Raw genomic sequence first — 27,501 nt, forward strand, 5'->3', positions numbered from 1 at the left:
GCAGCTTTCATTTTGCTTAACAGACTGTGAGAAAATAGAAGAAAGTTTCTTCTGAATAGCTGAAGGTATATCTAGTGTAATGGCATGTTCTTCATATGGATCTTGTGTGATACCGTGATCCTCTGCTGTATAATCTGTAGCTATCAGATGTCCCTCTGAGCTCCTGGTACAGTCATCTGACAAGAAGAAAACTGAGATTACTATTTTTAAATACATAGAAAAATAGAAAAAAAAGTTGTGGCTCACCGATCTATTGTAATGCAGAAACCCAAGGGATGCACGACTACAAACCTTCGGACTCACAAGGCTTACTTCATTAGTAGAAAAAAATCAAAGGATGAAAGTAGTCCGCACAGCTTCATAGGGCTTCTTTAAAATTTAACTTTTAATTTAATGATCCATATTTAAGATTCAATTCACAATACAAAAAAGTGAAGAAAAATAAAGAAAAATTAAAGAAAAAACATACATGGTGCTATTAAAAACAATCACTGACGCGTTTCATGGTACACTATCCCTTGAGGGGTCTAATTTCCAAAATGGGGTCTTTTTGGGGGGTTTCTACTGTTCTGGCACTGCAGGGGCCCTCCAAATGCAACATGGTGCCTGAAACAGATTCCAGCTAAATTTGTCCTCCAAAATCCCAATAGCGCTCCTTCCACTCTGGACCTTACAGCGTGTCCATAGATCACTTTACAGCCACATGTAGGGCATTTCTGTAGTTGGGAGAAAATGCGTAACAAATTGTGGGGTGCATTTTCTCCTTTAACCCTTACTAAATGTGTAATTTCTAGGGCTAAATGAATATATTAGTGACAGAAATTGAAAAATGTAAATTTGACCTCCATTTTGTTTTAATTGCTGTGACATGCTGAAAGGGTTAAGAAACTTTCTAACTGCTGTTTTGAGAATGGGGTGACTTATGGGGTTCTTTATTAGAGAGGCCTTTCAAGTTCCCTTCAGAACTGAACTCCTTGAAAAACGTGTTTTGGAAATTTTCTTGAAAATTTGGAAAATTACTGCTTGACTTGTAAGCCTTATAATATTTGAAAAAAATGAAAGGGTGGTTAAAATTTGACTTCGACATAAATCAGAGACACGGTTAATTATATATATGAAAAAATTTGGGCAGTATGGCTTTCCATTTGAAAGGCTTGCAATTTCAAAGTTTGAAAACTGCATTTTTTCCCAAATTTTCGTCAAATTTCCTATTTTTTCATAATCAATGACAAAACATATTGACGAAAATTTACTACTGACATGAAGTACAATGTGTTAAGAAAAAACAATCTCAGAATCACTTGTGTAAGTTAGTGTCTCAAAGTTATTGTCATTTAAAGTGACACGTCAGTTTTGAAAAAAAGAGGCCTGTCCTTTAAAGGGATTCTACCATTAACCGTTTCCTGACCAGCCCCTGTAGATTAACGTCGGCACGGCTTGGGCTCTGTTAATTAACGGCCCCTTCTAAGATGGGGATTGGGTCTCCCCAAGGGTCGGGACCTCCGTGGACCCAGCGCTAATAGCTGCTGGGGTCCACGGAGACATGATAAGGACCTGATAGATTCAGGTCCTGATCATGTAGCGGCCATGTCAGGGAAAGTTTGTTGCAGTAACAAACTTTCCCTGACATGAGGTTAGATGATCCTGCGGGCAGCATCGGGAGCAGGTGTTAGCTATATGTGATAGCTAACACCGTGCACTATATACTTCGATCAGAGCTGCGCTCCGAATGGAGTTTAATCCCTTGAATGCCGGACGTGAAACATCACCGCCGCATCCAAGGAGCTTAGCCCATAAGTATTTTCTGCAGTCTAGGGTCTGACCAGTGACCCCAGACTGCTAAGAGCCCCCAGAACCTGGTTGATCCTGCCGGGTATTGAGGAAGCCAGCCGATGCATCTGCATCGGCTGGCTTCCTCCATAGACTGCAGCAATACACTGTATTGCAAATCTATAGTATGGAACTAGTGATCCTCTCTGATCGCTGGTTCTAGTGTCCTTATAGGACAAATAAAAAAAAGTAAAAAAAAAAAAAAAGTAAAAAAATAAAGTGTGTAAAAATTTTTATTATATAGTTATGAAGCCCCCAAAATTCTATTTTCTTATATAAAATTAATTATATTAAAAAAAAACCACCAAAATACTAATAAAAACAATACATATTTGGTATCAACGCGTCCATAACAACCTGTACAATAAAACTGAAACAATGTTTAACCTACATGGTAAATATCGGGGGGAAAAAACGCAAAAAAACCCCAGCAAAAGTAACGATTTTTCGCCATCTCACCTTACAAAATATGCTATAAAAATTGATCAAAAAGTCACATGTACCCCAAAACAGTACTAATACAAAGCACAGGTTGTCCCGCAAAAAATAAGCCCTCAACCAATTCTGTCAATTGATGGTGATGAAAAAATTGTCGATTTAAGTCGAAATCGTACCGACCCGCAGAATAAAGGGAACATGTTACTTATGCTGTATGCGTGCAGAAAATTTTTTTAAAGGTACAACACAATACCAGAATTGATAGGGATTTTTTTTAATCCACCAAGAAAGAGTTAATAAAATTAAGTCAATATGTTAATAACACCCAAAAATGTTATTACAAAATACATCTCATACTGCAAACATCAAGCCCTCATGCAGCCACATTACCAAATCATAAGAACACAACTGGCTCCGGCAGGAAGGGAATGTATAACCTGTGCGAGCGGATATTGGGGTACAAACCAGATTTAGAGCTTACAACAGAAAATAAACCAGAACTGCCCCCCAGAGTGCCCCCCCCCCTGGAACATAGAAGCTACTGGGGATATAGTAGGGAATTTGGTGTTCCCACTGTCCTCCGCACAGCTTACATATCTACTATTCACCATCTGCTGTGCAGTCACGTTTAGGATACTATTACCCACTACACACCCTAATAAGTTCTTTGAGGGGTGCAATTTTTAAAATGAGCTCATTCTCTAAGGGATTCCATTTTACTGGTACTTAGAGGCTCTGCAAACCTGACATGGGCAACCAGATGCCAAACATCTGAATCTGTGATCCAAAAAAACGAAAATAGCGCTACTTCCCTTCTGTGCCCGGCGGTGCCCAAATAACCATTTCTACCCACATATGGTATTAAGTCCGTTATCCTGGGTACACAAGTGTCATACATGTGGGCACACGGCAGGGCGCAGAAGGGAAGGAGAGTTATGTGCTTTTGGACAGCTGATTTAGATTGTTGGTTTTTGGACGCCATGTCACATTTGTAGAGACTCTAAAATTTCCCCTACAAAATGGGGTCACTTTTTGGAGAATTTCAAATTACTGGCACCTCCAGGGCTCTGCAAAAACAACATGGCATCAGGAAACACCTCCAAATCTGTACCCCAAAAGCTAAAAAGCGCAGTGCTCCTTCCCTTCTGAGCCCTGCTGTGTGCCCAAGCAGCAGATTATACCCACATATATAACTTCTTTCTACCCGGGATGGCCCACTAAATAGTTTTAGGAGTGCAGGTCTCTGTTGACACAAAGTGGGTGCAACGGATTGGGCACCGAAATGGCAGATTTCTTTCAAAGTTTCAATTTTCATTTTGTACATTAATTTTTGGGAAGCACTCTTAGGCTCAAAATGATAATACCCCTTCATAAATTCCTTAAGGGGTGTACTTTCTAAAATGGAGTCACCTTTGGGGGGTTTCTATTGCATTGGTTCTTTAGGGGGCTTTGAAAATGCGACATGGCACCAGAAAACTATTCCAGCAAAATCTGCCCTCCAAATCCAAAACGCACTCTTCTCATTTTGAGCCCCGCCATATTCCCATACAGCAGATTATGACCACATATGGGGTACAGCCGTGTTCAGGAGAAATTGTGTAACAAATTTTGTGGGGCTTTTTATCATTTATCCTCTTGTAAAAATCAAAAAATTTGGACTAAATTGACGGTTTATTGAAAAAAAAAAAAATTTTCATTTTCACGTCCCAATGTTAATAAAATCTGTGAAAAAGTTGTAGGGTCAAACTGTTCATTACACCCCTTGATATGTTCTGTGAGGGGTGTAGTTTTCAAAATGGGGTCACTTTTGGAGGGTTTCTAATGTATTGGTACACTAGGGGCTCTGCTAATGCGACATGGCAACGGAAATCTAATCCCGTCAAATCCAAAAGCCAAATAGCGCTCTATCCATCCCAAGCCCCCCCCCCATGTAACCATAGAGTACATTATAACCACATATGGGGTATTGACACGTTCATGAGCAATTGTTTAACAAGATGTGGGGTGCATTCTCTCCTTTAACCCCTTGTGAAAAGAAAAAAAATCAGTGAAAAAGTGCCATTCTACTCATTTTTCATTTACATATCCCAATATTTATAAAATCTGTGAAAAGGCTGCTGGGTCAAAATGCTCACTATACCTCTTGATGAATTCTGTGAGGGGTGTAGTTTCCAAAATGGGGTCACTTTTGGAGGGTTTCTATTGTTTTGGTACTTTAGGGGCTCTGCAAATGAGACATGGCGCCTAAAACTATTCCAGCAAAATCTGCTTTTCAAACCCTTAGTATCGCTCCTTCTCTTCCATGCACTGCCGTGTGCCCAAATATCAGTTTACACCCACATGTGGGGGATTTCTGTGCTCGGGAGAAATTGCATAACAAACTGTCAGATGCAGTTTCTCCTTTAACCCTTTGTGAATGTGTTTATTTTAGGGCTAAATGAATGTTTGAAAAAAAATGAAATGTTTACATTTCACCTCCATATTTTTTTAATTTCTGTGACATGCTTAAAGGGTTAACAAACTTCCCAAATGCTGTTTTGCATTATTTAAGATGTGCAGTTTTAACAATGGGGTTATTTATGGGGGTTTCTATTATATGGGCCTTTATAATCTCTGTCAGAACTGAAGTCGTTTCTAAAAAATTAGTATGAGAAATTTTCTTATAAATCTGGAAAAATCGCTGTTACACTTGTAAGCTTTATCATGTCCAAAATACATTAAAGGACAATTAAAAGATGATGCCGATATAAAGCAGAGATATGGGAGATAATATTTATTCATGTATTTGTGTGATATGACTATCTCTTCGAAAAGCAGAACAATTCACATTATGAAAATTGCGATTTTTTCCAAATTTCCAACAAATTTCCTATTTTTTTTTTATAATAAATAAATATAAAAATATTGATCAATATTTACCACTAACATGAAGTACAATGTGTCATGAGAAAACAATCTCAAAATCACTTGTATAAGTTAAAGCGTCTCAAAGTTATTACCGCATAAAGTGACACAGGTCAGATTTGAAAAATGAGGCCTGGTCATCTAGGTACTTTTAGGCTTGGTCTTGAAGAGATTAAAACTAGAGATGAGCGAACACTAAAATGTTCGAGGTTCGAAATTCGAATCGAACAGCCGCTCACTGTTCGTGTGTTCGAACGGGTTTCGAACCCCATTATAGTCTATGGGGAACATATACTCGTTAAGGGGGAAACCCAAATCCGTGTCTGGAGGGTCACCAAGTCCACTATGACACCACAGGAAATGATGCCAACACCTCTGGAATGACACTGGGACAGCAGGGGAAGCATGTCTGGGGGCATCTAACACACCAAAGACCCTCTATTACCCCAACATCACAGCCTAACAACTACACACTTTACACACTCAATACCACCTCTCTGACAGTAGGAAAACACCTTGAAACGTGTATTTGGCACTTGCAGTGAGGAGAGCTTGTCACCAGCAGTGAATTTGGCCCTTGTAGTAAGTTGAGGTTGGCACCAACATTTGTTTTGAAAATCAGGGTGGATTGAGCCTCTAACCAGCAGAGTTTGGGCAAATTCATGGTGCAGGGAGCCTCTAAAAACCCCAGTTTGGACCAATTCATGGTGGAGGGAGCCTCTAAAAACCCCAGTTTGGACCAATTCATGGTGGAGGGAGCCTCTAAAAAACCCAGTTTGGACCAATTCATGGTGGAGGGAGCCTCTAAACAGCCCAGTTTGGACCAATTCATGGTGGAGGGAGCCTCTAAACAGCCCAGTTTGGGCAAATTCATGGTGGAGGGAGCCTCTAACCAGCCCAGTTTGGGCAAATTCATGGTGGAGGGAGCCTCTAAAAACCCCCGTTTGGACCAATTCATGGTGGAGGGAGCCTCTAAACAGCCCAGTTTGGGCAAATTCATGGTGGAGGGAGCCTCTAACCAGCCCAGTTTGGACCAATTCATGGTGGAGGGAGCCTCTAAAAACCCCAGTTTGGACCAATTCATGGTGGAGGGAGCCTCTAAAAACCCCAGTTTGGACCAATTCATGGTGGAGGGAGCCTCTAAAAACCCCAGTTTGGACCAATTCATGCTGGAGGGAGCCTCTAAACAGCCCAGTTTGGGCAAATTCATGGTGGAGGGAGCCTCTAAAAACCCCAGTTTGGACCAATTCATGGTGGAGGGAGCCTCTAAAAACCCCAGTTTGGACCAATTCATGGTGGAGGGAGCCTCTAAAAAACCCAGTTTGGACCAATTCATGGTGGAGGGAGCCTCTAAACAGCCCAGTTTGGGCAAATTCATGGTGGAGGGAGCCTCTAAAAACCCCAGTTTGGACCAATTCATGGTGGAGGGAGCCTCTAAAAACCCCAGTTTGGACCAATTCATGGTGGAGGGAGCCTCTAAAAACCCCAGTTTGGACCAATTCATGGTGGAGGGAGCCTCTAAAAAACCCAGTTTGGACCAATTCATGGTGGAGGGAGCCTCTAACCAGCCCAGTTTGGACCAATTCATGGTGGAGGGAGCCTCTAAAAACCCCAGTTTGGACCAATTCATGGTGGAGGGAGTCTCTAAACAGCCCAGTTTGGACCAATTCATGGTGGAGGGAGCCTCTAAAAACCCCAATTTGGACCAATTCATGGTGGAGGGAGCCTCTAACCAGCCCAGTTTGGACCAATTCATGGTGGAGGGAGCCTCTAACCAGCCCAGTTTGGGCAAATTCATGGTGGAGGGAGCCTCTAAAAACCCCAATTTGGACCAATTCATGGTGGAGGGAGCCTCTAAACAGCCCAGTTTGGGCAAATTCATGGTGGAGGGAGCCTCTAAAACCCCAGTTTGGACCAATTCATGGTGGAGGGAGCCTCTAAAAAACCCAGTTTGGACCAATTCATGGTGGAGGGAGCCTCTAACCAGCCCAGTTTGGACCAATTCATGGTGGAGGGAGCCTCTAACCAGCCCAGTTTGGGCAAATTCATGGTGGAGGGAGCCTCTAAAAACCCCAATTTGGACCAATTCATGGTGGAGGGAGCGTCTAAACAGCCCAGTTTGGGCAAATTCATGGTGGAGGGAGCCTCTAAAAACCCCAGTTTGGACCAATTCATGGTGGAGGGAGCCTCTAAAAACCCCAGTTTGGACCAATTCATGGTGGAGGGAGCCTCTAAAAAACCCAGTTTGGACCAATTCATGGTGGAGGGAGCCTCTAAACAGCCCAGTTTGGGCAAATTCATGGTGGAGGGAGCCTCTAAAAACCCCAGTTTGGACCAATTCATGGTGGAGGGAGCCTCTAAAAACCCCAGTTTGGACCAATTCATGGTGGAGGGAGCCTCTAAAAACCCCAGTTTGGACCAATTCATGGTGGAGGGAGCCTCTAAAAAACCCAGTTTGGACCAATTCATGGTGGAGGGAGCCTCTAACCAGCCCAGTTTGGACCAATTCATGGTGGAGGGAGCCTCTAAACAGCCCAGTTTGGGCAAATTCATGGTGGAGGGAGCCTCTAACCAGCCCAGTTTGGACCAATTCATGGTGGAGGGAGCCTCTAAAAACCCCAGTTTGGACCAATTCATGGTGGAGGGAGCCTCTAAAAACCCCAGTTTGGACCAATTCATGGTGGAGGGAGCCTCTAAAAACCCCAGTTTGGACCAATTCATGGTGGAGGGAGCCTCTAAACAGCCCAGTTTGGACCAATTCATGGTGGAGGGAGCCTCTAAAAACCCCAATTTGGACCAATTCATGGTGGAGGGAGCCTCTAACCAGCCCAGTTTGGACCAATTCATGGTGGAGGGAGCCTCTAACCAGCCCAGTTTGGGCAAATTCATGGTGGAGGGAGCCTCTAAAAACCCCAATTTGGACCAATTCATGGTGGAGGGAGCCTCTAAACAGCCCAGTTTTGGCAAATTCATGGTGGAGGGAGCCTCTAAAAACCCCAGTTTGGACCAATTCATGGTGGAGGGAGCCTCTAACCAGCCCAGTTTGGGCAAATTCATGGTGGAGGGAGCCTCTAACCAGCAGAGTTGTGGGAAAGCAGGGTGGAGGGAGCCTCTAACCAGCAGAGTTGGTGGAAATCAGGGTGGAGGGAGCCTCTAACCAGCAGAGTTGGGGGAAATCATGTTGGAGGGAGCCTAGTATTAGCAGAATTGTGCAACGCTTATGGTGGATGAGTATGAGGATGCGGAGGAATTGGAGAGGTTGAGTACAGACATGGAGTTTCATGTTGGGGTGCTTTACACAGGTGGGCACAAAAATGAAGGCTCTATCCAGTGGTGGTTCATTTTTATCAAAGTGAGCCGGTCAGCACTCTCAGCTGACAGACGGGTGCGCTTGTCAGTGATGATGCCACCGGCTGCACTGAACACCCTCTCAGATAGGACGCTGGCGGCAGGACAGGACAGCACCTCCAAGGCATATAGGGCAAGTTCAAGCCACAGGTCCAACTTCGACACCCAATACGTGTAGGGCGCAGAGGGGTCGGAGAGGACAGGGCTGTGGTCGGAAAGGTATTCCCGCAACATGCGCCTATACTTCTCACGCCTGGTGACACTAGGACCCTCTGTGGCGGCACTTTGGCGAGGGGGTGCCATCAAGGTGTCCCAGACCTTAGACAGTGTGCCCCTCGTTTGTGTGGACCGGTGAGAACTTGGTCGCCTACTGGAGGAACTGTCCTCCCTGCCGCCAACGTCACATGCTGGAAACATCTCCATCATATTCTGCACCAATTGCCTGTGGCAAGCATTGATGCGATTGGCCCTCCCCTCTACCGGAATAAAAGACGAGATGTTGTTTTTATACCGGGGGTCAAGGATAGCAAAGATCCAGTACTGGTTGTCCTCCATGATTTTGACAATACGCTTGTCGGTTGTAAAGCACCCCAACATGAACTCAGCCATGTCTGCCACAGTGTTAGTTGGCATGACTCCTCTGGCCCCACCGGAAAGTTCAATCTCCATTTCCTCCTCATCCTCCATGTCTACCCATCCGCGCTGCAACAATGGGACGATTCGAAGTTGCCCGGAAGCCTCCTGTATCACCATCACATCATCGGACAACTCTTCTTCCTCCTCCTCCTCCTCCTCCATTAAACGCAGTGAAGCGGACAGATGTGTGGACCTACTCTCCAGCTGTGACGAATCGGATGCTATCCCTAACTCCTCTGTGTGATCTGAGTTATCCCTGATGTCAATCAGGGATTCTCTCAGAACACACAAGAGCGGGATTGTAAGGCTCACCATCGCATCCTCAGAGCTCACCCTCCTTGTGGACTCCTCAAAGACCCGTAGGATGTCACAAAGGTCTCTCATCCATGGCCACTCATGGATGTGAAACTGAGGCAGCTGACTTTGTGGCACCCTAGGGTTTTGTAGCTGGTATTCCATCAAAGGTCTCTGCTGCTCAACCACTCTATTCAACATCTGAAACGTTGAGTTCCAGCGTGTGGGGACGTCGCACAAAAGCCGGTGTTGTGGCACATGCAGGCGTTGCTGGAGAGATTTTAAGCTAGCAGCGGCTACTGTCGACTTGCGAAAGTGGGCGCACATGCGCCGCACTTTCACCAGTAGCTCTGGAACATTGGGGTAGCTCTTTAGGAAACGTTGCACCACTAGGTTGAAGACGTGGGCCAGGCATGGAACATGTTGGAGTCCGGCAAGCTCCAGAGCTGCTACCAGGTTCCGGCCGTTATCACAAACGACCATGCCTGGGCCCAGGTGCAGCGGCTCAAACCATATTGCCGTCTCATCGAGGAGGGCATCCCTCACCTCGGAGGCAGTGTGCTGTCTGTCCCCCAAGCTGATCAGCTTCAGCACAGCCTGCTGACGTCTACCAACGCCAGTGCTGCAACGTTTCCAACTCGTAGCTGGGGTCAATCTAACAGCGGAGGAGGAGGCGGTGGCGGAGGAGGAGGCGGTGGCGGAGGAGGAGGCGGTAGAGGAGGAGGAGGAGGGGGGTGTTCTTCTCGTGTCCCTGCCAGGAATGTTAGGCGGGGAGACGAGGTACACCGGGCCAGTTTGGGAAGCAGTCCCAGCCTCAACTACATTCACCCAGTGTGCCGTCAGTGAAATGTAGCGTCCCTGTCCGCATGCACTTGTCCACGCGTCGGTGGTCAAGTGGACCTTTGTGCAAAGCGCGGAACTAAGGGCCCGCCTGATGTTGAGTGACACGTGCTGGTGCAAGGCGGGGACGGCACACCGGGAGAAGTAGTGACGGCTAGGGACGGCATAGCGAGGTGCCGCAGTTGCCAACAGGTCCAGGAAGGCGGGAGTTTCAACAAGCCGGAACGCCAACATCTCCTGGGCCAGCAGTTTAGCGATGTTGGCGTTCAAGGCTTGCGCGTGTGGGTGGTTAGCAGTGTATTTCTGCCGCCGCTCCAATGTCTGAGAGATGGTGGGTTGTTGTAAAGAAACGCCTGATGGTGCCTTTGATGGTGCAGGAGAAGGAGATAAGACAGGACCAGGGGAGGATGAGGTAGAAGTCAACAAAGTGGCGGAGGCAGATGAAGTGGTGTCCTGGCTCGTCCTCTGGAGTGCATCGCCAGCACAGTCAGCAGTGGCAGTGGCAGAGGCAGTGGCAGTGGCGTGAACGGCAGGCGGCCTTTGTCCTGCCGTTGCTGCCTGCCACTGATTCCAGTGCTTGGATTCCAAATGACGGCGCATTGAAGTGGTGGACAGGTTGCTCTTCTCAGAGCCCCTAATCAATTTCGAGAGGCAAATTGTGCAGACAACACTATATCTGTCCTCGGCGCATTCCTTGAAAAAACTCCACACCTTCGAGAAACGTGCCCTCGAGGTGGGAGTTTTTCGGGGCTGGGTACGAACTGGAACATCTTGGGAGATTCCGGGTGTGGCCTGGCTTCGCCTAAGCTGCTGACCTCTGCCTCTAGCTACCCTTTTTGGTGCTGCACTTGCCTCAACATCCACACTACTTTCCCCGCTTGACATCCCCCCTGTCCAGGTCGGGTCAGTGTCCTCATCATCCACCACTTCCTCTTCCAACTCCTGTCTCATCTCCTCCTCCTGCACAATGCGCCGGTCAACTGGATGCCCTGACGGCAACTGCGTCACATCATCGTCGATGAGGGTGGGTTGCTGGTCATCCACCACCAAATCGAACGGAGATGGAGGAGACTCTAGTGTTTGAGCATCTGGACACAGATGCTCCTCTGTTATGTTCGTGGAATCGTGACGTGGAGAGGCAGGTTGAGGGACAATGAAAGGAGCGGAGAACAGCTCTGGGGAGCAGGGACAGTTGGGGTTATTGTTCTGTGAAGCTTGGGAATTTTGGGAGGAAGGAGGACAAGACTGTTGGGTAATAGGAGGAGAGGAGGCAGAGTCTGACTGGCTGCTGGACAATGTGCTGTAAGCGTTCTCTGACAGCCATTGCAAGACCTGCTCCTGGTTCTCGGGCCTACTAAGGTTTGTACCCTGCAGTTTAGTTAATGTGGCAAGCAACCCTGGCACTGTGGAGTGGCGCAATGCTTGCTGCCCCACAGGAGTAGGCACGGGACGCCCTGTGGCTTCACTGCTACCTTGCTCCCCAGAACCATTCCCCCGACCTCGCCCACGGCCTCGTCCACGTCCCTTTCCGGGAGCCTTGCGCATTTTGAATTCCCAGTTAGAAATTGGCACTATATACCAGTAGCAAAAATTGTGGGTGCACGTAACCCCAATATATTCTTTGAATTCCCAGTCAGACAATGGCACTATATACCAGTAGCAAGAAATGAGGGTATTTATAACCCCAATATATTCTTTGAATTACCAGTCAGAAACTGGCACTATATGGCAGTAGCAAGAAATGAGGGTATTTGTAACCCCAATATATTCTTTGAATTCCCAGTCAGAAACTGGCACTGTATACCAGTAGTAAAAATTGTGGGTGCACGTAACCCCAATATATTCTTTGAATTCCCAGTCAGACAATGGCACTATATACCAGTAGCAAGAAATGAGGGTATTTATAACCCCAATATATTCTTTGAATTCCCAGTCAGACAATGGCACTGTATACCAGTAGTAAAAATTGTGGGTGCACGTAACCCCAATATATTCTTTGAATTCCCAGTCAGAAACTGGCACTATATGGCAGTAGCAAGAAATGAGGGTATTTATAACCCCAATATATTCTTTGAATTCCCAGTCAGACAATGGCACTATATACCAGTAGCAAGAAATGAGGGTATTTATAACCCCAATATATTCTTTGAATTACCAGTCAGAAACTGGCACTGTATACCAGTAGTAAAAATTGTGGGTGGACGTAACCCCAATATATTCTTTGAATTCCCAGTCAGACAATGGCACTATATGGCAGTAGCAAAAATAGTGGGTGTATATAGCCCCAATTCTATTGCTAGGGGACTTGCAGGGTATTTCTGGGGTGAAGGTGGGGGGGGCACACCGTTGGAACGGGTATCGGGGGTATATATCGGGTATACGGGAATACACTGACAGTGTATTCCATTCAGGATCCTGGGAAAGCTGGGTTGCGGCGATTGAGCCCGTCAGTGCCACGTTACACTGACAAGCTTCTCCCTGGAATTTAGCTCTTACAAGAGCTGTTGTGGTTGTCTTCTCCTTCCTATCCTAGCCTGTCCCTGCCTACCCAGAATCTAAGCCCTAGCTAACTGGACGGAAACCTCCGTCCTCGGTGAATTGCAAGCTCAGAATGACGCGAACCTGGGCGGCGCTGTTCTTTTAAATTAGAGGTCACATGTTTTCGGCAGCCAATGGGTTTTGCCTACTTTTCTCAACGTCACCGGTGTCGTAGTTCCTGTCCCACCTACCCTGCGCTGTTATTGGAGCAAAAAAGGCGCCAGGGAAGGTGGGAGGGGAATCGAGTAATGGCGCACTTTACCACGCGGTGTTCGATTCGATTCGAACATGCCGAACAGCCTAATATCCGATCGAACATGAGTTCGATAGAACACTGTTCGCTCATCTCTAATTAAAACCTTTTTTTTGTGGATAAGACGTCGGAGTAGTCTTTAGAAAGGCTATTCCTCTCTTACCTTTAGACGTGGTCTCTGCTGCGCCGTTCCTTAGAAATACCGCTTTTTACCGGTATGTAAATGAGTTCTCTCCAAGTGATGAGGACGTTCCCACCGCTGCCAGAGAATTGTCTCCAAGCGCCGCCTCCTTCTTCGTCCGCAGCATCATCTTCAATGTCTTCTTCCGGCGCAGGCTCGTAACTTCTAGGCCTCGGGCAGAGCAGACTGCGCAGGTGCACAGGTCACGGGAAAATGGCCGCTTGCACAGTATTGTTAGTGGCCATTTTCCCGTGGCCTGTGCGCCTGCGCAGTCTGCTCTGCTAGAAGTTACGAGCCTGCGCCGGAAGAAGACATTGAAGATGATGCGGTGGAAGAAGAAGGAGGCGGCGCTGGAGACACTTCTCTGGTGGGGACGCCCTCATCGATGCGAGAGAACTCATTTGCATACCGGTATTTTAAGGAACGGCGCAGCGGAGACCACGTCTAAAGGTAAGAGATGTATTCTGACGTCGTATCCACAAAAAAAAAGGTTTTAATGGTAGAATCCCTTTAAGTCACTTTTGGGCTGTGTCTCTATAAGGTTTATATTTATATATATTTATATATTTATAAAGAGGAACTCTTATTAGTAAGGCTCGGGAAACTATTATTTAGGGGAGGGGCGAGGATTTATAAGGAGCTACTATTAATAAGGGTTGGACGAGACAGAGAGAGGAAGTGTTATTAATAAGGCCATTTGGAGATTATTATCAATAAGTGGGTCTTATATTAGTAGGGCTGGAGGAACTATTAATAATAAGGCTGGGGGGGCAAACTATTATTAAGGGGGCTGTATATAAAAGGAAGGACTATTATTAAGAAGACTTGGGGAACTACTATATATAAGAAGGAACTATTATTAGTAAGGGGGATTGAATTATAAGGAGGCAGTATAATAACTCATAGGGCGATACAAAGGTGCTCATTTGTATTGTAAATGGGCAAAAAGATGTTATGGGCCTGTTGTTATTAATGGGCGGAGAAAAAGGTATAATTAAATCACTATATTAAAGGAGGTTTACTACCGCAAACTGATGTTTGATACTGATGACCTGTCCCCAGGTCCTGACCTGTACCTCAGTATGGAATCTGTGGGGTCCTGTGGACAGATTATATACTGACATACAGATGTCCTGTGGATAGATTAAATACAGACATATCAATGTCCTGTCCTGTGGATAGATTATCAGTATAAAAAAAAAAAATAGTCAGGAAAAAACCCATTACTTGAACTGATACTTTGTAGGATAGAAATGTGTGCAATGCACGACTGCGTCATGGACGTCATCACCGTATGGAGGTAGTGTGCTACCGGGGCCTAGTATAAAGTATTACTGTCTATACATCATGTGTTTTGTTTGGTAATTTTCTATATGGTGGAAATAATTCTCCCCAGTAGTTCTGGTGTGTGGACAGAGTTCGGGCTGGGAAATGTGACTGATGTACAGACCAGATTTTCTAGTCTGGATTCCATAGTGTGATTGGGGTCTAAGGTGAGGTTTACACAGTGACATTTGTAGAAGCTGCTTCAGGAATTCAGAAGATTAATTTTTCCACTTTACCAAATCAGCCCCCGAATCTCCATCAGATTCCTTACTGGCCAGGCGGGATTTTCCACCTCCCATTTATTTCCATAGAGCTCTGAGGTGGAATCTGCCTGAAGATCGAGCAGGAGGATTATTTTTCCGCTACCTGAAATAATCTGCTATATAATTCTGGTCAATTCTTTCCCTTCACGAGGACTGACAGCCGGTGAGGAAGAAATTTGCCTCGTTCACATCGATGTCAAGGCCATATTCCTGCTGTCCGTTCTATTCTATACTACATTTATTACCCCCTATAGCGGTATCACATTTATATTCCTGTATTATTAGTATTTTACCTGAATCGGGGAACAAGAAATAGTCTAAACAATGTCTGAATAGAATCAGTGACCCTTCTGTGCTTTATATAGTGGTGACTCCTCACCTGGGCGGTTCCCTGTAGGAATGTCCTCCTCACACTCCTCATCACCACTCACATAGGGCTCTTCCTTTATTCCCATAGATATAGCATTAATGTCGCTCAGATCTTTATCCTGATGGAAAATCTGTGAAACAAATAATGTAAAAGTCACCGGACAAATGGGGAAGTCACAGAGAATGTTCTAGATCATTAATCCGCATGAAGATGAAAGATGTCCTGACAGTAGCTGCAGGTCTGTGAGAAGCCGGATAAACATATTAGATGGCGGCTCAATGACACCGCCCATGTATATAACCATATAATACTGCTGGATACAACAAGACTGACCACAAGGACTTCACAGCCCGTCTACACATCATAGGGAATATCTCCATCTACCTGATCATCCTGTGGAAGAAGAGGACTGGGACATCTCTCCGGTGTTGTCCTCTTACTGGATCTACCTGTAGGAAACACAGACAGGGACTGAATTCATTCTGTACATACAAATAATGGAAGTCCATGTGTATATAGTCATGTCTATTACCTGCTGATGTGAGGGGCTGCTGGTCCTCCATCATCACCTCCTTGTACAGATCCTTGTGTCCTTCTAAATACTCCCACTCCTCCATGGAGAAATAGACAGCGACATCCTGACACCTTATAGGAACCTGACAACACAATGATACAGTCATCACCCCGACCCCTCCAGTTACTGTATAATGTCCCAGCATTCCCAGCAGTGTCACCTCTCCAGTCAGCAGCTCCAGCATCTTGTTGGTGAGTTCTAGGATCTTCTGTCCATTGATATCCTCCTGTATCAGGGGATGAGGTGGATGCCCTGGGATTGGGCTCAGGGTTCCTCCATATCCTTCATACACAGGAGCCTGACAGCGCCCACTAGAGGTCTTCTTCACTACTGTGTAATCCTGGTTAGGGGGAGACACTTTAATAAATCTCACTACATACATGTCCAGAGTCCATCACCTCTCCAGTCATATGATCTGTTATTACTATAGATAAGAATGATGTCATGATGACATCATCAGAATTTCTCACCTCTCCAGTAAGCTGGTAGATGATCTCTAGGGTGAGATTTAATAGACTTTCCGCCATCTTGTTCCTGTCTCTTTCCATCCTTGATGGATCAATCAGGAATATTCTCTTCTATAGAAGATACTGAGAGGATTCTATATTGTAGGAACCTGAATGGAGAGAAGATGAGACAATGTAATCACTACACGGAATCCCATGGAATAAATAGAAGAGTTGAGTCCCATTATTATCACCACCTCCTACTTCTGACGTCGGCAGCGTGTAGCTCAGGAAGGAAGTGACTTGTTGTGGGCCGGCTTGGTGGGTATATAAGGTGTGTGATAGGCTGAACAGAATCTCATTGTTGTTATTGGAAAGGGGGCGATTTATCAGAGTTGCACAAGGGATGATTATTGGCTGTCGGGCCAAGGGTGACAGTATTTCTCCAACAGCGCAGGTTGTAAACTGTTCGTGCGCTGCTTTGGTGAAAGTGTATTGTGAGTGGAGAAATGGCGCCATTGGGAATAACCAACATGGAAACTGTGGAGAGTCACGTGCCACTGATGTGACAACAGGTTCAGAGTAGAAGTGAGCAAACCGATTTGTTACGAGCTGAAGTCAACCCGAATATTCCAAACAGTTAATTTTTTAACAAAACAGATACCAAATACAGAACTACTAAAATGTCTTTTGTAACTTGCACTGCAGAGAGAAAATACTGAGAAGAAACATGTCTGAGACGTGGGCTGGGGTTCTCACATCACCTGACAGCATCGCAGCAAAAGACATGACATAAGGTTTTAGCTGAGGAGGACAGGGCCATTTTGGGATATGTTCATACTGAGGGACACTCCGACTCCTCTGCCAGTGCCACAGCGACAAGTAGCCGGAGGTCGAGCAGCAGCATCAGCAGCCAGTACAGTATCAGAAATGTTTCACCTCCCAACACCAACCAGACCCACACCAGGCCACCGACACTCACCGGCTGCACCAGCAGGTACAGACAAAATTAGCTGGTTCCTATGTTCCAGCAGATAACTCTGACCCCATGGAATTCTGGGCTAATAGGTTAGAGCAGTGGAAAGAGCCGGCCCAGTTTGACACGGCAGTTTTTGACCAGCCTCAAGCGTACTGGCTGAGGGGTGTTCAGTGCTGCCCGAGGTGTTACAACAGAAATTGGATCTGGAAGAACCAAAACCTGATGCCGAACAGCCCAGGAGTCTCCAGCAGCTCTAGTAGAATGAGCCGTGCTATCCACTAAGGAGGGGAAGAAACCCTGAGGAAGAGTCCAAAGATGCGGAGCTGACACTTGTAAAGATGACACTGAATTTCCCTGCAGCTTCAGTTGGACGTGTCTATATGATGTTAAGGTGAGCTGATACACATAATTGTGACATTTTGGGCATTCCAGGACATAGCTGAATAGGTGACCATTGTCACTTAGTATTTTTGATGATGATGATGAGTATGCCGTTTGTAAATGTACATATTCAATTGATAAAAGTCTTTACTTCCTGATAAGGCATATGTGTGTATACAATTATTCAACTGGATCTTTGGTTGCCCTGCCCATGGCGAAACATTGACTTTACATATGTGGACTGCCTCACCAACATCACTTTGGCTTGCTGGCACTTATAAACCTGACGGTTTATCCCGGTCATTTTGTGTTATTTTTGTAATGTGTCATTGTGTGTCCATGTGATTTTTATATTTGGATAGCAATAAAAATTATATTTTATATTCATCTGTGGATATGGTTGTTCCTTTTGTATATGAGAGGAGAAAGTGGCCAACGGGAATCTGTAGGTTTGTGACTTACTGAAATGAGCAGAATCTTACATGATGGTATAGAGGACGTAGAGAATGGGCCCCGCTGTAGGGACGTGAGAGGAATGAGTGTCCCAGAGAATGTTCTATCCAGAGATCTAACACCGATACAGGGGCTTGTAAAAGTCTTCACACCCCTTGACCTTTGTCACAACCACAAAATTAAAGTATCAGATAATTGTGAAGTGGAAGGAAAATGATAGAAGGTTATCAACATTGTAATCCAATAAACATCTGACAAGTGTGACGTGTAAAAGTCTTCAGCCCCCTATAGCAATACTTTGTAGAGCCGCCTTTGGCTACAATTCCAGCTACAAGTCTTTTGGGCTCGGTCTCTACCAGCTTTGCACATCTAGAGATGAGATTTCTGCCCCTTCTTCTTCTTTGCAGCCAGGTTGGATGGAGCGTCTGTGAACAGCAATTTTCATGTCTTTCCACAGATGCTCAATGGGATTTAGGTCTGGACTGTGACTGGGCCCTTCTAAGAGCGGAATATTCTGTGATCGAAACCATTCACTGGAGCTCGGGCTGGAGGTTTAGGGTCATTGCTGGAAGGTGAATCTCCTGCCCAGTCTCAGGTCTATTGTAACCTATTGTAACAGGGCCACAAGGAGGACATTATAGTGTGTGGAGGCCACAAGGAGGACATTATAGTGTGTGGGGGCCACAGGGAGGACATTATAGTGTGTGGGGGCCATGAGGAGGACATTATAGTGTGTGGGGGCCACAAGGAGAACATTATAGTGTGTGGGGGCCATGAGGAGGACATTATAGTGTGTGGGGGCCACAAGGAGGACATTATAGTGTGTGGGGGCCACAAGGAGGACATTATAGTGTGTGGGGGCCACAAGGAGGACATTATACATGAGTCCCCCTGCGAACATCCGGTTGATGCATGCGCAAAGGAAGGGCGGCAAGAAAACTTCCGGTTCCTTAGTGAATTAACCAGGGCTGGGTATGTACTTCAGGTATGGTCCTCGGGTTACGACGAGCCTGCTGCAGAACCTCATTTGCTGAATGCTATACAGTGTATAGCATTCGGCAAATGAAGGCTGATTGTGTATCAGGCTCGTCCTTGCTACGAGCAGGTAAGTATGCTGTTTCCAGTTGACTTTTTCTCATTGAAATAAATAGACCAGCGTTGATTGGCCAGTGGCCAGTGATTTGGCCAATCAACGCTGGTTCTGCCAGAGGCTCGTCTGAGGAGGCGGAGTCTAACATCGGACTATTCATTCCAATGAGAAAAACTCTTGCCTGCCCGTAGCAAGGACGTGCCTGCTGCAGAATCAGTGTTCATTTGCCGAATGCTATACATATATATAGCATTCGGCAAATGAATATATATACTGTATAGCATTCAGCAAATGAGGTTCTGCAGCAGGCTCATCGTAACCACGAAACAGTATGCCTATACCCCTGCTAGACATGGCAAACTCTCAAAACCGGAAAGAGATCTTCGACCGGAAATAGGAAGGGCGGGACATAATCCTTTGTTATTGTTGTCAAAGGGGGACTCATGTATAGTGTGTGGGGGCCACGAGGAGGACATTATAGTGTGTGGGGGCCACTAGGAGGACATTATAGTGTGCGGGGGCCACAAGGAGGACATTATAGTGTGTGCGGGCCACAAGGAGGACATTATAGTGTGTGCGGGCCACAAGGAGGACATTATAATGTGTGGGGGCCACGAGGAGGACATTATAATGTGTGGGGGCCACAGGGAGGACATTATAGTGTGTGCGGGCCACAAGGAGGACATTATAGTGTGTGCGGGCCACAAGGAGGACATTATACTGTGTGGGGGCCACAGGGAGGACATTATAGTGTGTGCGGGCCACAAGGAGGACATTATAGTGTGTGCGGGCCACAAGGAGGGAGACTGAATGTACGAGAAGGGCTGAGAGCGAGCACTTACCTCCTCAGGTACAGCAGCCGTCTGCTCACAGGACCTGTGGTGATGTCATGGGTGGAGTCAAAGAGTCACATGATCAAGTACAGTTGTTATCGCTTCATCTGTGCAGAAGATACTAAATCCGAGTGAGATAAAGGACCTGTGATGATGTCACCTGTGTGGGAGGAGTCACAGAATCACATGACCAGATATTAGAAGTCTCCGCAGAGCTGTGTGTGATGTGTATGTAGCAGAGCTGTGTGTGTGACATGTATGTAGCTGAGCTGTGTGTGGGTGATGTGTATGTAGCAGAGCTGTGTGTGATGTGTATGTAGCAGAGCTGTGTGTGTGCGTGACGTGTATGTAGCTGAGCTGTGTGTGGGTGACGTGTATGTAGCTGAGCTGTGTGTGGGTGACGTGTATGTAGCTGAGCTGTGTGTGGGTGACGTGTATGTAGCTGAGCTGTGTGTGGGTGACGTGTATGTAGCTGAGCTGTGTGTGGGTGACGTGTATGTAGCTGAGCTGTGTGTGGGTGATGTGTATATAGCTGAGCTGTGTGTGGGTGATGTGTATGTAGCTGAGCTGTGTGTGGGTGATGTGTATGTAGCTGAGCTGTGTGTGGGTGATGTGTATGTAGCTGAGCTGTGTGTGGGTGATGTGTATGTAGCTGAGCTGTGTGTGCGTGATGTGTATGTAGCAGAGCTGTGTGTGCGTGATGTGTATGTAGCTGAGCTGTGTGTGGGTGATGTGTATGTAGCTGAGCTGTGTGTGGGTGATGTGTATGTAGCTGAGCTGTGTGTGGGTGATGTGTATGTAGCTGAGCTGTGTGTGGGTGATGTGTATGTAGCTGAGCTGTGTGTGCGTGATGTGTATGTAGCAGAGCTGTGTGTGCGTGATGTGTATGTAGCTGAGCTGTGTGTGGGTGATGTGTATGTAGCAGAGCAGTGTGTGTGTGATGTGTATCTACCTTAGATCTTTCTTCCTTGCTCTCTCTCTTCATATTATAATTTTACCCCTTTTTTTTCACAGAACTTCCTCCCTTGTGAAGCGATCCCAGCGGAAGACCAACCTGCTGCCCCTCATCTGCTGATATACCTGTTCAGGAAACACAAGGTCCCCGGCCAGAACCCTCTGCCACCTTAGCAGCTCGGCTACAGATACAGAATACATTTGGGCAGCTGCCAAGGCGGCAGAGAACCAGCCAGAGACAAGGAAGTGAGAGAGAGGATCTCACACAGACAATGCGCCATCGCTTGAACATATTGGTTGATTTATGGATTCAGTTGAACAATGACTGGAGGGAGCGGGATCTTCATCAACCCTTACAACTAACCCACATTTACTTCAAACGTTTCTCCCTTTCTTGATCCAGTTACCACCTGAGCAGGTATATGATGCCCAAATAGCACTGCTTACCTATGCCCGGGATCTGCAGTGCCGATCCCAATTCCGCACCCCATACCAACACCATCCCTCGTCTCATTCCTACCTCCATCCCATTTCTACCACCCTTCCCATTCCTACCCCCTCTCACTCTTTCTCTGCTTCACCTTTTCATCTTCATTCCGTTTTTCATTCCTATTCCCTCCACCTCATCCTTCCTCTCCCACAGGAGTTCCTTGACTCAGCCATTTCTGGTGCCATGAGGCACACAGCAGATGACACAAGTCAGTTTACTCCACGGTCTTTCACTCCTCATCCGGACATACTGGATATCTACGTCGTTCTTTTCTTTAAAATAAATAAAAAATAAAGTGCATCACCCAAAAAAAATATTTAAAAAAGTGTTCAAACCCTACAGTGCACTACAAAAAACAACAAGTTTTGCACTCCAATGCCCTGCCCTCCCACCACTTATAAATAATATATTTTTAATAAAGTTTTTATATTAAAACAAATGTGGTTTTTTTTTTTTATCCACAAACAGAGGCAAAAGGATGACCATACACGCTTTCTTTAAAGAGGAGAGACCCTCAGAGTCTACTCTATACTTTGGCCACTGAAGGCCCCCCACGGCACCGCCCTTAAGAAAGCCTGTGCAAAAGACAACTGATGATTAAAAAACGGCTGTGGCAGTTGCACTGTAAAAGGAGCGGTCAGCATGCTGAGGAATAAAGTCTCTCTTTTTCAGTGCTCAGGAGTTTAATCATTGAGACTTTTCATTATATTTGACTGTCCCAAAAAATTTAACAACAAATTCCAAGTAAAAAAACATACACTCTGTCATCCTGCCAGTCCACCCAACCTGCACTGGAAAGAAAAAATGCTGCAAAATTGTCCCTCATACCGCTGACAGCTACTGTAGATCGTGGGCCAGATAAGATGAGACCATGCAACCCAGACTCCAGTTCCTGGATGTCAACTGGCAACGATTCCCTTGTCAGCAGGAGGTTCCCGAAAGGCTCAGTCATTCACAAAGAAGGATGGGGCGAGGTTCACCACATTGTGACCAACTGCGCGAGCAAATAGTCCAACAGTTTAAGAGCAACGTTACTCAATGTAGAATTGCAAGGAATTTTTTCATTATCTACAGTCCATAATATCATCAAAACATTCAGAGAATCTGGACAAATCTCTGCAAGTAAACGACAAGGCCGAAAACCAACACTGAATGCCCGAGACCTTTGATCCCTCAGGTCAGTGGCGTAACTAGCACCGTAGCAGCAGAGGCAGCTGCAACAGGGCCCGACATTAGGGGCCCGGTGACAGACGCTACCGCTGCTATCATTATACTCGGGGGTCTTTTCGGACCCCCAAGTATATTGATCGGCGGCCCGGGAGAGGTAAGAAACATATAAAACACTGTTACTTACCTCTCCACGATCCGGGCAGGCTTCGACCTAGTCGTCTGACGACTCATGACCCCGGCGTCCTGGGTCATGTGACGTCTGACGTCATTGAAGATGGACTACTTCGGAGGCCGATAGCATAAGAGACAGGAGATAGGTGAGTAACAGGTTTTTTTATGTTTTTCTCCCCCTGGGTCTCCGATTATTATACTCTGGGCTCTGAAAAGACCCCAGAGTATAATAATTGTTTATGAGTGTCCACTGAGGGACATAATACTGTGTGCAGGGGCCACTGAGGGACATAATACTGTGTGCAGGGGCCACTGAGGGACATAATACTGTGTGCAGGGGCCACAATGGGGCATAATAGAGCACGCAGGAATGCGTAAGTGGGGGTCGGTTGAGGTCTTCTACGTTGGTGTCGGTCGGGGGGGAGCCCCATGTCAAAAGTTCGCCATTCCTAGTTACACCACTGCCTCAGGCGGCACTGCATTAAAAACAGACATCATTCTGTAACAGATATTACCGTTACATGGGCTCAGGAACACTTCAGAAAACCATTGTCAGTCAACACAATTCGTCACTAGATCTATAAGTGCAAGTTAAACCCTTCCCGCCACGGGCATTTTTGATTCCCCTCTTTCCAAATCCAATAACTTTTTTTTATTTTTCCACTCTCAGAGCCATATGAGGTCTTAACATTTGCGGGACAATTTTTTCTTCATGATGTTTTCATTTATTATTCTGTACAATGTACTGGGAAGCTGGAAAAAAATCAGAATGGAGTGGATTTGAAGAAAAAGTGAATTTGTGCGATTTTCTTACAGGCTTTGGCTTTACGGCGTTCACTGTGCAGCCACAATTATTATTATTATTGTTTATTTCTATAGCACCATTAATTCCCTGGTGCTGTACATTATTATATTAATTCCATGGTGCTGTATATTATTATATTAATTCCATGGTGCTGTATATTATATTAATTCCATGGTGCTGTATATTATTATATTAATCCCATAGTGCTGTATATTATTATATTAATTCCATGGTGCTGTACATTATTATATTAATTCCTTGGTGCTGTACATTATTATATTAATTCCATGGTGCTTTACATTTGGGGGTTACATACAATACACAGAATATACAGGTAGATATCATACTAACAGTGATCGGCTGGCACAGTGGGGTAGAGGGCCCTGCCCACGAGGGCTTACAATCTATGAGGGAGGGTGGATAGAGACAAAAGGAGAGGGGGAGACTGTACAGATGGCAGTGCGGTGATAGTGTTATTGGAGGTTGTAGGCCTTCCTGAATAGGGGAGTCTTCAGGGCCTTCTTGAATCCTGTGATTGTGGGGATCAGTCTTATGTGTCGTGGTAAGGAGTTCCAGAGTATGGGGGATGCACAGGAGAAGTCTTGGAGACGGTTGTGTGAGGAGCGGATGAGAGCAGAGCAGAGTAGGAGGTCATTGGAGGATCTGAGGTTACGTGTGGGCAGGTAGCAGGAGATTAGGTCGGAGATATATGGAGGGGACAGGTTGTGGATGGCTTTATATGTTAGCGTTAGTAGCTTGAACTCAATTCGCTGGGCTATAGGTAGCCAGTGGAGGGACTGGCAGAGGGGAGCAGCTGATGAAGATCGGGGGGTGAGGTGGATTAAGTGGGCAGTGGAGTTTAAGGTGGACTGGAGGGGGGCGAGGGAGTTTACTGGGAGTCCAAGGAGAGGGGTGTTGCAGTAGTCTATGTGGGAGATTATGAGGGCTTGGACAAGCATCTTAGTAGTTTCTGGGGTGAGGAAGGAGCGGATTTGGTGGATGTTCTTGAGCTGGAGGCGACAAGAGGTGTTGAGGGTTTGAACGTGTGACTTGAAGGATAGGTCAGAGTCCAGGGTAACCCCAAGACATCGGGCCTGCGGGACAGGGGTAAGTGGGGTTACATTAACTTTGATAGATGGGTTGGGTAGAGGGGCAATACGGGGTGATCTGATCGCAATGTAATGGTGCCGGTTTCAGGGGGTGACGGTGTTGGTAGCTGGCAGCCCGGGGTCTGATCAGTGACCCCGGGTCTGCCCCATGCTGTCCCTTGCACCTACCTGGTTGATCCTGCCAGGAATGGAAGCTGTCATCCCGTGCGTCTGCACAGGATGACAGCTTCCTGTACTCTGCAATACATGTGTAACACGTGTATTGCAACATATATCTAGTGAAGAAGTGATCAGCAGAAAAAAAAAATGAAAAAAAAAGTAAAAAAGTTTAAAATAAATTAAAAATAAATAAAGCCCCAAAAATCCCTTTTTCCCCGTATAAAATGTTTTATTATGTAAAATAAAGAAAAATAAATAACCATAATAACCTGATCAATAAAATTAGAACATTATTTAACCCAAACGGTGAACGTCATTAAAAAAAAAACCCGTAGAAAACCGCACAAAATAATGATTATTCACCACCTTTGCCTTACAAAATGTTCAATAAAAAGTAATCAAATGGTCAGATGAAAACCAAAATGGTACCAATAAAAAGCAGAGGTCATCCCGCAAAAAATAAGCCCTCAACCAGCTCTGTCTAAAGAAAAATAAAAATGTTTTGCCTTTCAGAAGATGGCGATGCAAAAATAATAGATTTTTTTTCCCTAAATTGAATTTTATTCTGCACAAATAGAAACGCGTTAAAAAATCATATAAATGAGGTATCTCCGTAACCGTACCGACCCGCAGAATAAAGGTAACATGTTACTTATACTGTACACTGCACGCCGTAACCGTACCGAAACAGCCATAAAAGAAATCCTCTGAACTGATAAGGACAAACTGATGAATTGTTCAGTTGTATAACCAATAACCTGCTCCCCCCTCCCTCCCTCCTAGAATCCTATCCCTGTGTGTCCCTCTGTACATTAATATGCAACCTTCAGAAAGTGTTTTTAGATATATCTGAAGAAGAAGCCCAGAGCCTCGAAACGTTGTAATCTGTCATCATTATTAGATAGCCATTAAAAAAAGGGATCAACTACTGAAGACTCAGGTTTTTGTTTTTATATTTCCTACCCACTGGCTACCACGGTACAAAGACAACCATTGTCCTCATACAGGAAGGGTGAGGTGTTAGTTATCTTTATTCACCTTCCCTGGGTCTCTGATTAGTATATTGTAAGGCGGGGGGAAGGGGGCACTGCTGGGCATGTAATACTGGCAGGTGAGGGGCACTGCCTCCCCCCCTTACATGTCAGACACACCCAAGGGACCCTCCCTCCATGCCAACACCTCCTATACCACCCTACACATCAGTGCAATCCCCCTCACCCTCCAGGATACAGTCACATGTAACACAATCCTGTCTCTCCCCTCCCTACCACACAAAACCTAACTGTGAAGGACGAGACCCCGCCCTCCTCAGAGCAGCCCCGCCCCTTCCTGTGACATCACACCTACCGGGAGAAACTCACTCTAGTCACTGCCCAGATGGCTCTGCAGAGCCCTCTAATATCTGGTCATGTGACTCGGTGACTCCTCCCACACACACGTGACATCATCACAGGTCTTTACCTCACTTACAAGAATTAGCATCTTCTGCACAGATGAAGCGATAACAGCAGGACCTGATCATGTGACTTCTTGACTCCGCCCACACCTATGACATCACACAGGTCCTTTGAGCAGACGGCTGCTGCACCCGAGGAGGTAAGTGCTCGCTCTCAGCCCTTCTCGTACACTCAGTCTCCCTTATCTCCAGGCTGCAGCCTCTTCTATGGTCAGACTTTTGGCTCGGTGTCGCCCCCTAGTACTGGCCACATGTTCTCCTCCCTCTCCCCAGCACGGCCTCAGCTCCGCTCCCCCCTCCAATGTAGCTCCATATGTATCTGCACTACATGGACACTAATGGACGCCCAAACCTCCCGGTGGAGCCGAGTAATAGAAAGGGAATCTCCCTGTAAATCCTCCGAATCTAGAGAGAGAAAATAATCCAGAATCACACACAGTATAAAGACCAGTTAGTGGCCCCCACACACTATAATGTCCTCCCTGTGGCCCCCACACACTATAATGTCCTCCTTGTGGCCCCCACACACTATAATGTCCTCCTTGTGGCCCCCACACACTATAATGTCCTCCTTGTGGCCCCCACACACTATAATGTCCTCCTCGTGGCCCTCCACACACTATAATGTCCTCCTCGTGGCCCTCCACACACTATAATGTCCCCTCGTGGCCCCCACACACTATAATGTCCTCCTTGTGGCCCCCACACACTATAATGTCCTCCTTGTGGCCCCCACACACTATAATGTCCTCCTTGTGGCCCCCACACACTATAATGTCCTCCTCGTGGCCCTCCACACACTATAATGTCCTCCTCGTGGCCCTCCACACACTATAATGTCCCCTCGTGGCCCCCACACACTATAATGTCCTCCTCGTGGCCCTCCACACACTATAATGTCCCCTCGTGGCCCCCACACACTATAATGTCCTCCTCGTGGCCCCCACACACTATAATGTCCTCCTCGTGGCCCCCACACATTATAATGTCCTCCTCGTGGCCCTCCACACACTATAATGTCCTCCTTGTGGCCCCCACACATTATAATGTCCTCCTTGTGGCCCTCCACACACTATAATGTCCTCCTTGTGGCCCCCACACACTATAATGTCCTCCTTGTGGCCCTCACACACTATAATGTCCTCCTTGTGGCCCTCACACACTATAATGTCCTCCTTGTGGCCCTCACACACTATAATGTCCTCCTTGT

At 46.2% G+C, this 27,501-nt stretch overlaps 2 protein-coding genes and 1 pseudogene across 2 annotated transcripts in view; all 3 read right to left on the minus strand.

Moving 5' to 3' along the window:
- The window catches only part of LOC142190613 (gastrula zinc finger protein XlCGF66.1-like), a 410,056-nt gene that overhangs the window by 213,301 nt on the left and 169,254 nt on the right, over positions 1–27,501 (minus strand). The gene's annotated exons all lie outside the window — the stretch shown is intronic.
- Positions 1–27,501, minus strand: part of LOC142189797 (uncharacterized) — a 373,599-nt pseudogene that overhangs the window by 1,993 nt on the left and 344,105 nt on the right.
- Positions 17–16,587, minus strand: LOC142213867 (gastrula zinc finger protein XlCGF66.1-like). The gene is made up of 4 exons (XM_075282433.1): positions 16,266–16,587; positions 15,956–16,135; positions 15,754–15,877; positions 17–24 (listed from the first exon to the last, which is right to left on the minus strand). Exons 1-4 carry the CDS (start codon positions 16,341–16,343, stop codon positions 17–19), a joined length of 390 nt encoding a protein of 129 aa, XP_075138534.1. The 5' UTR covers positions 16,344–16,587.

This window comes from Leptodactylus fuscus, chromosome 1 (assembly GCF_031893055.1).
Source record: "Leptodactylus fuscus isolate aLepFus1 chromosome 1, aLepFus1.hap2, whole genome shotgun sequence".
In the NCBI taxonomy this organism is placed as follows: Eukaryota; Metazoa; Chordata; class Amphibia; order Anura; family Leptodactylidae; genus Leptodactylus; species Leptodactylus fuscus.

Excerpts from the sequence above, each read along its gene's own strand:
- LOC142213867 (XM_075282433.1), bottom strand. The coding sequence starts at position 16,343 with ATGGAAAGAGACAGGAACAAGATGGCGGAAAGTCTATTAAATCTCACC. Across the intron at positions 16,136-16,265 it reads TCTACCAGCTTACTGGAGAG|GATTACACAGTAGTGAAGAA; the intron begins GTGAGAAATTCT and ends CCCCCTAACCAG. Across the intron at positions 15,878-15,955 it reads TGGAGCTGCTGACTGGAGAG|GTTCCTATAAGGTGTCAGGA; the intron begins GTGACACTGCTG and ends TTGTGTTGTCAG.